The 16,308-nt window shown below is 39.2% G+C and overlaps 1 protein-coding gene across 1 annotated transcript in view; it reads right to left on the minus strand.

Annotated features, from left to right (window-relative positions):
• Nucleotides 1-14,773: 14,773 nt before the first annotated feature.
• The window catches only part of LOC123750862 (leukocyte elastase inhibitor-like), a 63,862-nt gene continuing 62,327 nt past the window's right edge, over nt 14,774-16,308 (minus strand). The window contains exon 6 of the mRNA XM_069323890.1: nt 14,774-16,196. Within this exon, the coding sequence (XP_069179991.1) occupies nt 15,924-16,196 (273 nt within the window). The 3' untranslated portion in view covers nt 14,774-15,923. The remainder of the gene's footprint in view (nt 16,197-16,308) is intronic.

Genomic DNA, 16,308 nt, shown 5'->3' on the forward strand with positions numbered 1-16,308 from the left:
TGACGGCCGTGATGGTCAAGCGGATTAAGGCGCCCTGTAGTTACCAGTTGCGTTGCTTCTGGGAGTATGGGCTCGAGTCACTTCTGGGGTGTGAGTTTTCATTCGCATATAGTCATGGGGACCATTCAGGCTTGTTCGCATATATATATATATATATATATATATATATATATATATATATATATATATATATATATATATATATATATATATATATATATATATATATATATATATATATATATATATATATATATATATATATATATATATATATATATATATATATATGGTTATGGTGTGGTGGTGGTGTTACGTGCCACATCAACCCTCCCCTCACCCCCTGAGTGTAGTGCCTCCCCCCACCCCCTGAGTGTAGTGCCCCCCCCCCACCCCCTGAGTGTAGTGTCTCCCGCTCGACCACTCCACCTGTGTAGTGTCTCCCCCCCTCCCTCCGTGTGGTGCAGTGTCTTCCGCTCCCCCGCCCCCACCTCCCACGATCAGGTGGTCGCGCCTTCCCTCCCCGGCCCCCCTCCGAGACTGGGCCAGCGCAGCCCCCCAACCCCCACCCACCACCTCCTCGAGCCCACCCACCCCAGACATCTGCCCAGACATGACGCATAGTATAGGGGACAACCTCGTCCCCCCCAGCCAGGAGGGAGAGACAAATACTCCAGTGCAAGGTGACATTCACTTTACCTAAGGGGATGGCAGAAGAAGCCGCTACCAGCCAGCTCACCCCTCCCGAAGCCAATCAAAGGAGAGGCACATGCAGTGGTTGTGGGAACATCGTCAGCATCAACTCTGTCTCCAGAGTCATACGCCAGCATGGTGACTGTCCTGGGTCAGGGAGGCCTCCCGTGGGAGGAGGCAGCACTCAGGAGCCTGTTGCACCAGTACAAATCGCAACAGATTACATTGCAACAGACGACCTGCTAGAGGCAATTAAAGCAACGTCAACCAGGACACTCACCCACATCCCAAAGGCCTCTCGCCCTTTTGCTGCAGGGAAATACACGGACCTCATCGCAAAAGTCAACAGAGGGTCAAATAACCTTGTTGCACCTGATACCATCAAAGCCTGGCACAATCTGTTACTTTTTGGCAATGCATGCTTAGGTGTACCAGACAGAGGAGGCAAGACACTGGCCTCATCCGTCAATAAAGCAATTAGGGATTTTCCGAGGGCTGACAACCTAGTCCGCCTCCCCAAACACACCAAACACCGCCGAGGCAGACCAAGTACGACAATCAGCGACAACAGAAAATTAGGTACCCAAGTCAGCAAGAAAATTGAAGAGGGCAATACAGTCGGGGCACTCAGGTTGATCACAAGTGAGGACAAAATTTTGCCCAGGGATGAAACCACAGCCCAAGCACTGAGAGAAAAACACCCCGTCAGGGCCGTAGGTGGACCTCCCCCACAGGTCAGGCTCGCCCCTAATCAGGAACCTCTCGCCCTCCGGGAGTCAGAGGTTTATAAAGCTATCGTTTCATTTCCCCCGGGCTCCTCAGGAGGCTACACAGGGGTAAGACCTCAACATGTGAAGGAAATGGTGAACCCTGTTCTTGGCCCAGCTGCAGAAGCGCTCCTGGCAGAAATCACAACGTTTGTCAACAACTGCCTCGCCGGGTTAATCCCTGATGAAATCAAACCATTCTTCTTTGGTGCATCCCTATGTGCCCTCAAAAAGAAGGGGGGAGGAATCAGACCCATTGCCGTTGGTAATACCCTTCGCCGCCGAGTTGCAAGGGCTGCTGTCAGAAGTATCCGAACGGAAGCAGCCACCATGCTGCAACCCAACCAGCTGGGGTTTAGAGTCCCCCAAGGCTGTGAAGCAGCGGCTCATGCTGCACGAGCCTACATTAGCTCTCTTACTGAAGACCAGGCAGTAGTAAAATTAGATTTTAAAAACGCTTTCAACTCGGTCAAAAGGGAAGCAATCCTCACTGCAGTCCAGGAACATTGCCCAAGCATTCTCCCGTTTGTGTCAGCAGGCTACAGCAAAGACTCAACCCTCCTGTTTGGCAAACATGAAGTCACCTCAGCAGAGGGAATTCAACAGGGTGACCCACTTGCACCGTTCCTCTTTTGCATAGCGGTTCGAGAAATTACAACCAGACTGTCCAGCGAGCTCAACATCTGGTTCCTGGATGATGGCACTCTGGCAGGCACACAAGATTCCCTGCTAGAAGACTTACAGCTGGTGAAGACACGGGGGGAGTCCATGGGTCTCGTTCTTAGCCCCTCCAAGTGCGAAATTATTGCATCTAGTGAAGTAATCATTAGAGCAGTGAAATCAGTTCTACCAGAAGCCTCAGTCGTTAAACCTACCGACAGCACACTACTCCGAGCACCTCTGGGCCAAAATTCCATTGCTGCAGTCCTTGACGAAAAGTTTAGAGACCTAAAGAGGATGGAAGAGAGAATTGGAGACTTGGACTCCCACGATGCCCTCTACCTTCTCACAAAGTGCCTTACCCTGCCCAGGATAACATACTTCTTAAGGTGTGCACCAACTTTTGGCAACCCACTTCTAAATCAATATGATGAGCTCCTCAGGTCAATGTTCAGGAAGGCGCTCAACCTAGATTTAGATGACAGTCAGTGGGACCAAGCAACACTACCAGTGAGATTTGGAGGGATAGGCATACGAAAGGCAACTGAGGTAGCACTTCCAGCATTCTTATCCTCATGTACAGCAGCCAACGAATTGGTAGGGCAGATCCTACCAGAGCGTATGAGAGAGACAGCGGGAACTCATGATCAAACGTTCATCGAAGCAGCCAGACAATGGGACACCATTGCACACCCTCAACCCCGACCACAAGTCCCAAAAGACCACAAGCAGGCCCACTGGGATAGCCCCATAATGGAAAAGACTGTCACAGCAATGATTGACAACGCTGATGCTGAAAACAAAGCCCGCCTCCTAGCGGTAACAGCACCCCACGCCGGGGATTTTTTTATTTGCTGTGCCCAATGCAGCCCTGGGAACTCGCCTCAGTCATGACGCTCTCCGCATTGGAGTTGCCCTTCGCCTTGCCGCCCCCATCCTCACCGAACATAGGTGCATCTGCGGAACTGCGATGGCAGACCAATATGGTCGTCATGGTCTGGTATGTCGTAAATCACAGGGTAAAATTGCAAGACATGAAGAAGTCAACGACATCATCAAGAGGAGCCTCGCCACAGCCCGCTGCCCGGCACAAAGAGAACCACACTTATCCAGACCTAACGACCCTCAGAAGCGCCCTGATGGGGTCACCTTGCTACCTTGGAAGGATGGTAAGCAAGTGGTATGGGACTACACGTGCGCTGCCACACTGGCCAGTACCTACCTCCACTACAGCACACGTGAAAGCGGTGGTGCTGCTTCTTTCAGGGAATCGCAGAAAATTATTAAATACAGAGGTCTAGCACACTGCTACAGCTTTGTTCCGATCGGCTCGGAGACCCTCGGTTCGTGGGGAAAATGTGCATTGAAGTTCCTGAAGGAATTGGGGGACAAATTGATCAGCGCTACAAAAGACCAGAGAGCAAAAAGTTTCTTGTTCCAGCGCCTCAGTGTTGCGATTCAGAGGGGAAATGCCTGTTGCGTCTTGGGCACTAGTCCAACTTCAGAGGAATTCGAAGAAGTGTTTGACTTGCAACAATGATCGAACCCGTCTGTGACATTCATCAATGTTTCCCATTGTTGTGTTCTTCAAGAGATCCATAACCTTTAAGCACCTTTTTGCATTATTATTTTTGTATCAACCCATGTATATCTTGTAACCATCAAATGCATAATAAAGCACAAAATATATATATATATATATATATATATATATATATATATATATATATATATATATATATATATATATATATATATATATATATATATATATATATATATATATATATATATATATATATATATATATATATATATATATATATATATATATATATATATATATATATATATATATATATATATATATATATTATTAAATATGACCGAAAAAGTAAGATTAATAATTCTAACACGAATTTTCTCTATCTTTCTTACGTTTCTTTTCACTGTTGATGGTAATTCAAAGATCAATTCTCCAAAATTCATTTTTATTTCTGGTCTGACACGACACTTGAGCGCGTTTCGTAAAACTTATTACATTTTCAAAGACTTTAGTTTACAAACACACAACTGAAACTGAATAGAGCTTACACATCTTCGAGGTTTATATCTACATTTGGGTGAGGTGGATGAGGTGAAAAACGAACTTTCAACAATGGGTATTGAATGGGTATTAAATTCCAACACAAGACAGAACACGAAACAATGGGTATTGAATGGGTATTAAATTCAAACACAAGACAGAACACGAAACAATGGGTATTGAATGGAAGTAATTGTAGAAAGCCTATTGGTCCATATTTCTTTATGCTTCTATATTGGAGTCTTGAAGTGGGTAGAATATAGTTGTGCATTAATTGGCTGTTGATTGCTGGAGTTGAGTTCTTGATGTGTAGTGCCCCGCAGACGTCAAGCCGCCTGCTATCGCTGTATCTATCGATGATTTCTGTGTTGTTTGCTAAGATTTCTCTGGCGATGGTTTGTTTGTGGGAAGAGATTATATATTCCTTAATGGAGCCCTGTTGCTTATGCATTGTTAAACGCCTGGAAAGAGATGTTGTTGTCTTGCCTATATACTGTTTTTTTTTTAGGCTTACAGTCCCCAAGAGGGCATTTGAAGGCATAGACGACGTTGGTCTCTTTTAAAGCGTTCTGCTTTGTGTCTGGAGAGTTTCTCATGAGTAGGCTGGCCGTTTTTCTGGTTTTATAGTAAATCGTCCGTTGTGTCTTCTGATTTTTGTCTGTAGGGATAACGTTTCTACAGAAAATATCTTTCAGGACCCTTTCCTCCGTTTTATGGGCTGTGGAAAAGAAGTTCCTGTAAAATAGTCTAATAGGGGGTATAGGTGTTGTGTTAGTTGTCTCTACAGAGGTTGCATGGCGTTTCACTTTCCTTCTTATGATGTCTTCACGAAACCATTGGAGAGCCGTTGTTGACTAGGACCTGCCTTACCCTACAGAGTTCTTCGTCGACTTGCTTCCATTCTGAGCTGTGGCTGAGGGCACGGTCGACATAAGCGTTAACAACACTCCTCTTGTACCTGTCCGGGCAGTCACTGTTGGCATTCAGGCACATTCTTATGTTTGTTTCCTTAGTGTAGACTGAAGTGTGGAAAACTCCGCTCCTTTCCATGACTGTTACATCTAACAAATGTAAATGAAATAAAAATGAATTTTGGAGAAGTGATTTTTGATTTACCTCCAACAGTGAAGCGTAATGTACGAAAGATTGAGAAAATTCGTGTTAGAATTATTAATCTTACTTTTTCGGTCATATTTAATAATATATGTCTACAGGAAAGACTGCTACCAAAATATACTTATATATATATATATATATATATATATATATATATATATATATATATATATATATATATATATATATATATATATATATATATATATATATATATATATATTATCATATATATATATATATATATATATATATATATATATATATATATATATATATATATATATATATATATATATATATATATATATATGTGTGTGTCGTATCTAGTAACCAGAACGCACTTCTCAGCCTACAATGCAAGCCCCGATTTGCCTAATAAGCCATGTTTTCCTGAATTAATATATTTTCTCTAATTTTTTCTTATGAAATGATAAAGCTACCCATTTCATTATGTATGAGGTCAATTTTTTTTATTGGAGTTAAAATTAACGTAGTTATATGACTGAACCTAACCAACCCTTCCTAACCTAACCTAACCTATCTTTATAGGTTAGGTTTGGTTAGGTAGCCGAAAAAGTTAGGTTAGGTTAGGTTAGGTAGGTTAGGTAGTCGAAAAACAAATAATTCATGAAAACTTGGCTTATTAGGCAAATTTGGCCTTGCATAGTAGGCTGAGAAGTGCGTTCTGGCTACTAGGTACGACATATATATATATATATATATATATATATATATATATATATATATATATATATATATATATATATATATATATATATATATATATATATATATATATATATATATATATATATATATATATATATATATATGTCGTACCTAGTAGCCAGAACGCACTTCTCAGCCTACTTTGCAAGGCCCGATTTGACTAATAAGCCAAGTTTTCATGAATTAATTGTTTTTCGACTACCTAACCTACCTAACCTAACCTAACCTAACTTTTTCGGCTACCTAACCTAACCTAACCTGTAAAGATAGGTTAGGTTAGGTTAGGTAGGGTTGGTTAGGTTCGGTCATATATCTACGTTAATTTTAACTACAATAAAAAATTTTTTACCTCATACATAATGAAATGGGTATCTTTATCATTTCATAAGAATAAAATTTGAGAAAATATAATAATTCAGTAAAATTTGGCTTATTAGGCAAATCGCCCCTTGCATAGTAGGCTGAGAAGTGTGTTCTGGCTACTAGGTACTACACACACACATATATATATATATATATATATATATATATATATATATATATATATATATATATATATATATATATATATGTCGTACCTAATAGCCAGAACTCACTTCTCAGCCTACTATGCAAGGCCCGATTTGCCTAATAAGCCAAGTTTTCATGAATTAATTGTTAATATATATATATATATATATATATATATATATATATATATATATATATATGTCGTACCTAATAGCCAGAACTCACTTCTCAGCCTACTATGCAAGGCCCGATTTGCCTAATAAGCCAAGTTTTCATGAATTAATTGTTTTTCGACTACCTAACCTACCTAACCTAACCTAACCTAACTTTTTCGGCTACCTAACCTAACCTAACCTATAAAGATAGGTTAGGTTAGGTTAGGTAGGGTTGGTTAGGTTCGGTCATATATCTACGTTAATTTTAACTAAAATAAAAAAAAATTAACCTTATACATAATGAAATGGGTAGCTTTATCATTTCATAAGAAAAAAATTAGAGAAAATATATTAATTCAGGAAAACTTGGCTTATTAGGCAAATCGGGCCTTGAATAGTAGGCCAAAAAGTGAGTTCTGGCTACTAGGTACGACATATATATATATATATATATATATATATATATATATATATATATATATATATATATATATATATATATATATATATATATATATATATATATATATATGTCGTACCTAATAGCCAGAACGCACTTCTCAGCCTACTATTCAAGGCCCGATTTGCCTAATAAGCCAAGTTTTCATGAATTAAAGTTTTTTCGTCTACCTAACCTACCTAACCTAACCTAACCTAGCTTTTTTTGGCTACCTAACCTAACCTTACCTATAAATATAGGTTAGGTTAGGTTAGGTAGGGTTGGTTAGGTTCGGTCATATATCTACGTTAATTTTAACTCCAATAAAAAAAAATTGACCTCATACATAGAGAAAAGGGTTGCTTTATCATTTCATAAGAAAAAAATTATAGTAAATATATTAATTCAGGAAAACTTGGCTTATTAGGCAAATCGGGCCTTGAATAGTAGGCTGAGAAGTGAGTTCTGGCTACTAGGTACGACATATATATATATATATATATATATATATATATATATATATATATATATATATATATATATATATATATATATATATATATATATATATATATATATATATGTCGTACCTAGTAGCCAGAACGCACTTCTCAGCCTACTTTGCAAGGCCCGATTTCCCTAATAAGCCAAGTTTTCATGAATTAATTGTTTTTCGACTACCTAACCTACCTAACCTAACCTAACCTAACTTTTTCGCCTACCATACCTAACCTAACCTATAAAGATAGGTTAGGTTAGGTTAGGTAGGGTTGGTTAGGTTCGGTCATATATCTACGTGAATTTTAACTCCAATAAAAAAAAAATTGACCTAATACATAATGAAATAGGTAGCTTTATCATTTCATAAGAAAAAATTAGAGAAAATATAATAATTCATGAAAACTTGGCTTATTAGGCAAATCGGGCGTTGCATAGTAGGCCGAGAAGTGCGTTCTGGCTACTAGGTACGACATATATATATATATATATATATATATATATATATATATATATATATATATATATATATATATATATATATATATATATATATGTCGTACCTAGTAGCCAGAACTCACTTCTCAGCCTACTATGCAAGGCTCGATTTGCCTAACAAGCCAAGTTTTCATGAAATAATTGTTTTTCGACTACCTAACCTACCTAACCTAACCTAACCAAACTTTTTCGGCTACCTAAACTAACCTAACCTATAAAAATAGGTTAGATTAGGTTAGGAAAGGGTTGGTTAGGTTCGGTCATATATCTACGTTAATTTTATCTCCAATAAAGAAAAAATTACCTCATACATAATGAAATGGGTAGCTTTATCATTTCATAAGAAAAAATTTGGAGAAAATATATTTATTCAGGAAAACTTGGCCTATTAGGCAAATCGGGCCTTGCATAGTAGGCCGAGAAGTGCGTTCTGGCTACTAGGTACGACATATATATATATATATATATATATATATATATATATATATATATATATATATATATATATATATATATATATATATATATATATATATATAATATATATATGCGAACAAGCCTGAATGGTCCCCAGGACAATATGCAACTGAAAACTCACACCCCAGAAGTGACTCGAACCCATACTCCCAGAAGCAACGCAACTGGTATGTACAAGACGCCTTAATCCACTTGACCATCACGACCGGACAAAATGAGGTGATAGCCGAGGCTATTTGAACCACCGCACCGCCGGCACACGGATAGTAATCTTGGGCATAGCATTTTACCAAATCACCTCATTCTTTGGGGCACACGTGAGGAACACAAATGCGAACAAGCCTGCGTTGCGTTGCTTCTGGGAGTATGGGTTCGAGTCACTTCTGGGGTGTGAGTTTTCAGTTGCATATTGTCCTGGGGACCATTCAGGCTTGTTCGCATTTGTGTTCCTCATGTGTGCCCCAAAGAATGAGGTGATTTGGTAAAATGCTATGCCCAAGATTACTATCCGTGTGCCGGCGATGGGGTGGTTCAAATAGCCTCGGCTATCACCTCATTTTGTCCGGTCGTGATGGTCAAGTGGATTAAGGCGTCTTGTACATACCAGTTGCGTTGCTTCTGGGAGTATGGGTTCGAGTCACTTCTGGGGTGTGAGTTTTCAGTTGCATATTGTCCTGGAGACCATTCAGGCTTGTTCGCATTTGTGTTCCTCACGTGTACCCCAAAGAATGAGGTGATTTGGTAAAATGCTATGCCCAAGATTACTATCCGTGTGCCGGCGGTGGGGTGGTTCAAATAGCCTCGGCTATCACCTCATTATGTCCGGTCGTGATGGTCAAGTGGATTAAGGCGTCTTGTACATACCAGTTGCGTTGCTTCTGGGAGTATGGGTTCGAGTCACTTCTGGGGTGTGAGTTTTCAGTTATATATATATATATATATATATATATATATATATATATATATATATATATATCAGGTGATAATACAATGAAGGTGAAAAACATTCTTGAGGCAATTCACATAAGAATAGAGCGACCTACCATGAACACCCAAATCACGGAACTATTTACTCTACCCACCATGAGAGTAAGGACAAGACAAGAACATATCGATGCCAACACAGAAGACAATGTCCAACATAACAGGCCAATTACACTGGATTAATCTTTGTGTTTAGATAGGAGATGCCTCGTATGGGCCAATAAGCCTTCTGCAGCCCCTATGTTTATCCCTTATGTATCCCCCCATGTTTTTCACCTTCATTGTATTATCACCTGACCTAATGCGGGTATAAAATCAACTAGTATTGTAAGATCTGTTCACTTGAGAATGAACCATGGAGGTTCGAAACGTCGTGCAAATTATACAAATAAGTGTAATACACTCTATAGTAAATCACTTTTTTTTTTTTCTTCACCTTAAAAGTACGAAAATGAGTTTTGGAGAACTCCTATTCCAATTAAGCCCTGATGCTAAGAAAATAGTTAGAGGGATAGAAGCCCTAAACCAGAAAATAATAAATACAGAATATGCGGTCATATTCAATGAAATATATATATATATATATATATATATATATATATATATATATATATATATATACATATATATGTCGTACCAAGTAGCCAGAACGCACTTCTCAGCCTACTATGCAAGGCCCGATTTGACTAATAAGCCAAGTTTTCATGAATTAATAGTTTTTCGACTACCTAACCTACCTAACCTAACCTAACCTAACTTTTTCGGCTACCTAACCTAACCTAACCTATAAAGATAGGTTAGGTTAGGTTAGGTAGGGTTGGTTAGGTTTGGTCATATATCTACGTTAATTTTTACTCCAATAAAAAATTGACCTCATACATAATGAAATGGGTAGCTTTATCATTTCATAAGAAAAAAATTAGGGAAAATATATTAATTCAGGAAAACTTGGCTTGTTAGTCAAATCGGGCATTGCATAGTAGGCCGAGAAGTGCGTTCTGGCTACTAGGTACGACATATATATATATATATATATATATATATATATATATATATATATATATATATATATATATATATATATATATATATATATATATATATATATATATATATATATATATATATTGTGACGGTAACGCGTTGGTGTTCGGCTGTTCAAAGCTAGGGGTATGGTCTCGTCACATAGAATTAAAAAAAAATAGAAAATCTGGAACTTCGTCTGTGGTAAGGTAAGGAGAAGACACACAAAACACAAGTAAATTTTAACAATGGAATTTTAATTACGTTAGATAAACAAAACATGAATAAAATGGACATACAAATTCGTATAATAAAATCAATCAATCAAAATAATAAGAATAATTAAATGAAAAAATGAAAAGTTACGTTAAGACAAGTGAGCAATAACAAGCTGTGCAATATACAAGAAAATGAGAGGTGCAGGAATATTGGCTTTAAGCTATCACCTCTCTTAGTACACGTAAGCCAAAGCTCCGTCTACTAGGAAGACGTGTTAACCGTATGAAAGCACTGAATATTCTGAGGACTGAGGTCGTGGCGGCCCCAGACATCAAGTAGTATAGTGGGTGGAGTGCAGTTGCAGCTGGACCGGCGGCCAATCAGCGAGGAGCCGGCAACAAGACAGGTAGTTTGGCGGTTTGAGGTGAAGCAGGTGTTCTTGGCTGCATACGTTTTGCGCTCTGGCAAACCTTGGAGATGTTGTTGTCGTTGTTGGACATTTCTTCCATAGTAGTTTTATATAGATGTATCGACGTATTTTTGGAGGGAAGAGCAGGCTCAATCTCTTGAAGGAGATTATCGTCACAATATATATATATATATATATATATATATATATATATATATATATATATATATATATATATATATATATATATATATATATATATATATATATATATATATATATGTCGTACCTAGTAGCCAGAACACACTTCTCAGCCTACTATGCAAGGCCCGATTTGCATAATAAGCCAAGTTTTCCTGAATTAATATATTTTCTCAATTTTTTTTCTCATGAAATGATAAAGCTACCCATTTCATTATGTTTGAAGTCAATTTTATTTTATTGGAGTTAAAAGTAACGTAGATATATGACCGAACCTAACCAACCCTACCTAACCTAACCTAACCTATCTTTATAGGTTAGGTTAGGTAGCTGAGAAAGTTAGGTTAGGTTAGGTTAGGTAGGATAGGTACTCGAAAAAACATTAATTCATGAAAACTTGGCTTATTAGGCAAATCGAGCCTTGCATAGTAGGCTGAGAAGTGCGTTCTGGCTACTAGGTACGATTTGCCTAATAAGCCAAGTTTTCATGATTTAATTGTTTTTCGACTACCTAACCTAACCTAAACTAACTTTTTCGGCTACCTAACCAAACCTAACCTATAAACCTAGGTTACCTAACCTAATCGTTCTGGCTATATATATATAGCCAGAACGTCGAACTCCGCCTACTTCTAGGCCCGATTTGCCTAAAAAGCCAAGTTTTCCTGAATTTAAATATTTTTCAATATTTTTTCTTATGAAATTATAAAGCTGTCCATTTTATTTGGTATGAATGAATTATTTTTAATTTTCAGGTAAAACTAACGTAGATATATAACCGAACCTAACCAACCCTACCCAATCTAACCTAACCTATCTTAAGACTGGAGTTTTGCTTGGTTCCCAGCCATATTGGTGTGTCCTTAAATGAGCATGTGGATGCTGCCGTTAAGGAAGCTATCTACAATTGTCCCATCTCCCGTAAAGGTGCTCCTTATTCTGACTTCTACCCAGTTATTCATTTCTCAATCCTTGCCCGTTGGCAGGGTCGTTGGTCTTCTGTTACTGGTAACAAACTGCGTGCTCTTAAGGGTAGTGTGTCCCCATGGCCTTCTTCCTACCTCCGTAACCGGGGGTGGGAAACGGCTTTGGCAAGGTTACATATTGGTCATACACGTTTAACTCACGGGCACTTAAAGAAGCGCCGCCCTGCTCCTTATTGTCCAAACTGCATTGTTCCTGTCATGGACGTGGATATCCTTGTTGAATGTCTTGTCCTCCTGGACGTGCTTTCATCTTGCTTTCCAACTGTCCCTCGCGGTCACCTGTCCCTAGATAGCATCCTTGGTGAATCAGACACATTTGATATCATTTGCCTTATGCACTTTTGTTCTTGTATTGGCATCCTAAGTAATATTTAGCGCCTTTTGAATATCCAGCATTTGATGATGCTACATTGTCTCCTCAGCTTGTTGCCATCTTTTGATAATTACTTACTGAAATGAATTACTTATTTCTAAATGAACATTAGAAATATTCAATAAATATTTCCAAAATCAGTGAATAATGATGCATATTTCTAAAATAAGTAAAAATAATTGATTTGAATTGATTATTTTCAAACTATTTACAGAGTTAGCTGGCAGCCAGTGCCAAGAATCGTCGTGGGGGGGGGGGGGGTCTGAATGTGACCCAGGATCGCTGTTCTCTTCTTAATTATGGCGACCCCGACAAGCCTATGTTCATCCCAAACCCCTGACCATTGTCTCTGCCAATTTGGGTGAACCTGACCCCAAACGTCTGACCTCATACTTTGACGACAGACAATGTATCTTCTAGTATAGATTAGGGTGGTACCCAGCGTGGTCCGGGTCTGTCTGTCTCCCATCTGTCCATATATCTATCTATCCATCTACCTCTACTTAACTATATATATTCATCTACCAATCCATCCCTCTATACATTTATCAATCCATCCATCATCTATACATCTATTCATCTATCAATCCACTCATCTGTGTATCCATCTAGCTATCGATCTTTCTGTCCGTCTACCTAACGGCCTATTTACCACCTATCTATCCAACTGTCTGTCCACCTATCTATCCATCCACTTAAAAATCTATTTATTCATCTATCCATCCTTCTACCAATCATGGCATCCTTATTTATTTATATATAGAAGGGTTCTTTTACTATTGTACAGCCACCAGCAACCATAGCGTTTCGGGCAGGTCCTTAATCCTATGTTCCCTGGAGTACGACCCACCAAGTCGTTTAACAACCAGGTACCCATTCACTGCTGGGTGAACAGAAGCTACAGTTAAGGACTGGCGCCCAGTCAATCCTCTCCGGCCATGATACAAACCCAGGGTAGATCGCTGGACAAGCGCGGGGCGAGGGTTGTAACCCCGCGCCAAGGGGATTTCGATCTATTTATCCATTTATCTACTCATCAATCTGTGAATAGCTCTATCAATCTATTCATCCTTCTGTCCATCCATCTATTCATCTACCTCTCCATCTATCTGTTAATCTGTCCATCACTTTGTCCATCTATCCATATATCTAGCTATAAATTCATACAGCTATCTGTGCAGCCATTTATCCTTCAATCTATATATATCCCTCTAGCTTTCTATCTGTTCATCTATATATTCATCTATTCATAGATCTATCTATCTATCTATCTATCTATCTATCTATCTATCTATCTATCTATCTATCTATCTATCTATCTATCTATCTATCTATCTATCTATCTATCTATCTATCTGTCTGACTCTGTCTTTCTTTGTGTCTGTCTCTGTCTCTTTATCTAACTCTAGCTGTGTGTGTCACTGTCTCTGTCCACCTGCCTCTCCCTTATAAACAATACAACTGTCTAATGTGTGGGAGTTCGAGAGCGAGAGGAGTTCAGTGGTGTGACATACAAAACAATAATAGTTACTACTTACTGTGCCACAGTGCCGTTGCTTGAGAAACTTCTGACTTTGTGTAAGGATCGTGTGTTTTATGCCAGTGCGGCCAAATTATTGACAGCACAAAATTCTCGTAATTTTCCCAAGATCAGTGAATAATGGTGAATATTACTTTAAGATTTTTTTGAGGACGAAAGGATTTTGTTTTTAAAATATAGATATATAGATGTCCGCCAGTGCCCAAACCTATAGAGAAGGAGGTGGCGGCGTTAGCACGCTGTTCTCTTTTGACTTATGCGACCCCGACCAGCCTATGTTTATCCCTTACGCAAGACCATTCCCTCTGCAAATTTAATTTGGGTGACGGTAGCCTCAACCTTGTTACCGCCAACTTTGAACAGACAGACATTCTCTCTTATGCTATAGATGAAATAGATACGAACAATAACTTGTGACAATACTTTATTAAACATGAAACTCGAGGACAACAATAAGTGAACGTTTACTAAGATGAACTTCGTCAGCGGTTAACTGTTACACATACGAGTGTTTACTCGAGCTATTGTTTACACTAACTAGTGTTTATCACAGCTATTGTTTACTATAACTAGTGTTTACACTAACTAGTGTTTATCACAGCTTGTGTTTTCACTATCTAGTGTTTATCACAGCTAGTGTTTACACTAACTAGTGTTTATCACAGCTAGTGTTTACACTAACTAGTGTTTACACTAACTAGAGTTTATCACAGCTAGTTTTTATCACAGCTAGTTTTTACACTAACTAATGTTTGTCACAACTAGTGTTTACACTAACTAGATTTCACATAAGTGAGTGTTTACACTAACTAGATTTCACATAAGTGAGTGTTTACACTAACTAGATTTCACATAAGTGGGTTTTGACACTTGAAAGTGTTGACACAAGTAAGTGTTGTAGTAGAGAGAGGATGTATACATGTGCATATATGTATTATGAGAGAAAGAGGAAGTATACACCTACGAGAGTCTGAATGTGAGTAATATGTGTGAGGCAGGTATATTCATGTGTGTGTGTGTATATATGTGTTTTCTATGACGGTTGCTGTGAAGAGACGTCATCCTTCACTTCTTCAAGCAACATATACACGTCTGAAACTTAAGTTTGCGAGTTGTTCATAATTCTTTGACATCAAAGTTAAGGTCTCTGGAGTTAGGGCTTCCTGTAGACAACCAGGAAGAGTATCGAGTTAGGGCTTCCTGTAGACACCCCCAGAAAGAGTATGGTGCAAGGGCTTCCTGTAGACGCCCATGAAGAGTATGGTGTTAGGGCTTCCTGTAGACGCCCATGAAGAGTATGGTGTTAGGGCCGGTCGGCCGAGCGGACAACACGCTGGACTTGTGATCCTGTGGTCCTGGGTTCGATCCCAGGCGCCGGCGAGAAACAATGGGCAGAGTTTCTTTTACCCTATGCCCCTGTTACCTTGCAATAAAATAGGTACCTGGGTGTTAGTCAGCTGTCACGGGCTGCTTCCTGGGGGTGGAGGCCTGGTCGAGGACCGGGCCGCTGGGACACTAAATAAAAAGAAAAAGCCCCGAAATCAAGTCAAGATAACCTCAAGATAAGGGCTTCCTGTAGACACCCATGAAGAGTATGGTGTTAGTGTGGTTGTCCCTGATGAAGAAGACGAAGGGGCGGTCACATCTGAACACTCTAGGGCCGCTTTTGAAGATGATGAGTGTGGCAGCAGCAGCCTCGGAGCCTTCCTCGTTCACCTCCACCACGGCCTTGTGGATGACGGTGTTCACACTCAGGCTGGTGCTCCGAACATAGTTGGTGAGATCACTGCGGCTCGAGAACAGGTCTTCGATCCCCAGAGCTTCTAGGGCCTGTCAGGAAGATAGGAAGCGTGGTCAACACTAAGAACATGTCAGACGGGTGGGTGAACACTAAGAACATGTCAGACGGGTGGGTGAACACTAAGAACACGTCAGACGAGTG

Source organism: Procambarus clarkii, chromosome 13 (assembly GCF_040958095.1).
Source record: "Procambarus clarkii isolate CNS0578487 chromosome 13, FALCON_Pclarkii_2.0, whole genome shotgun sequence".
Taxonomy (NCBI): Eukaryota; Metazoa; Arthropoda; class Malacostraca; order Decapoda; family Cambaridae; genus Procambarus; species Procambarus clarkii.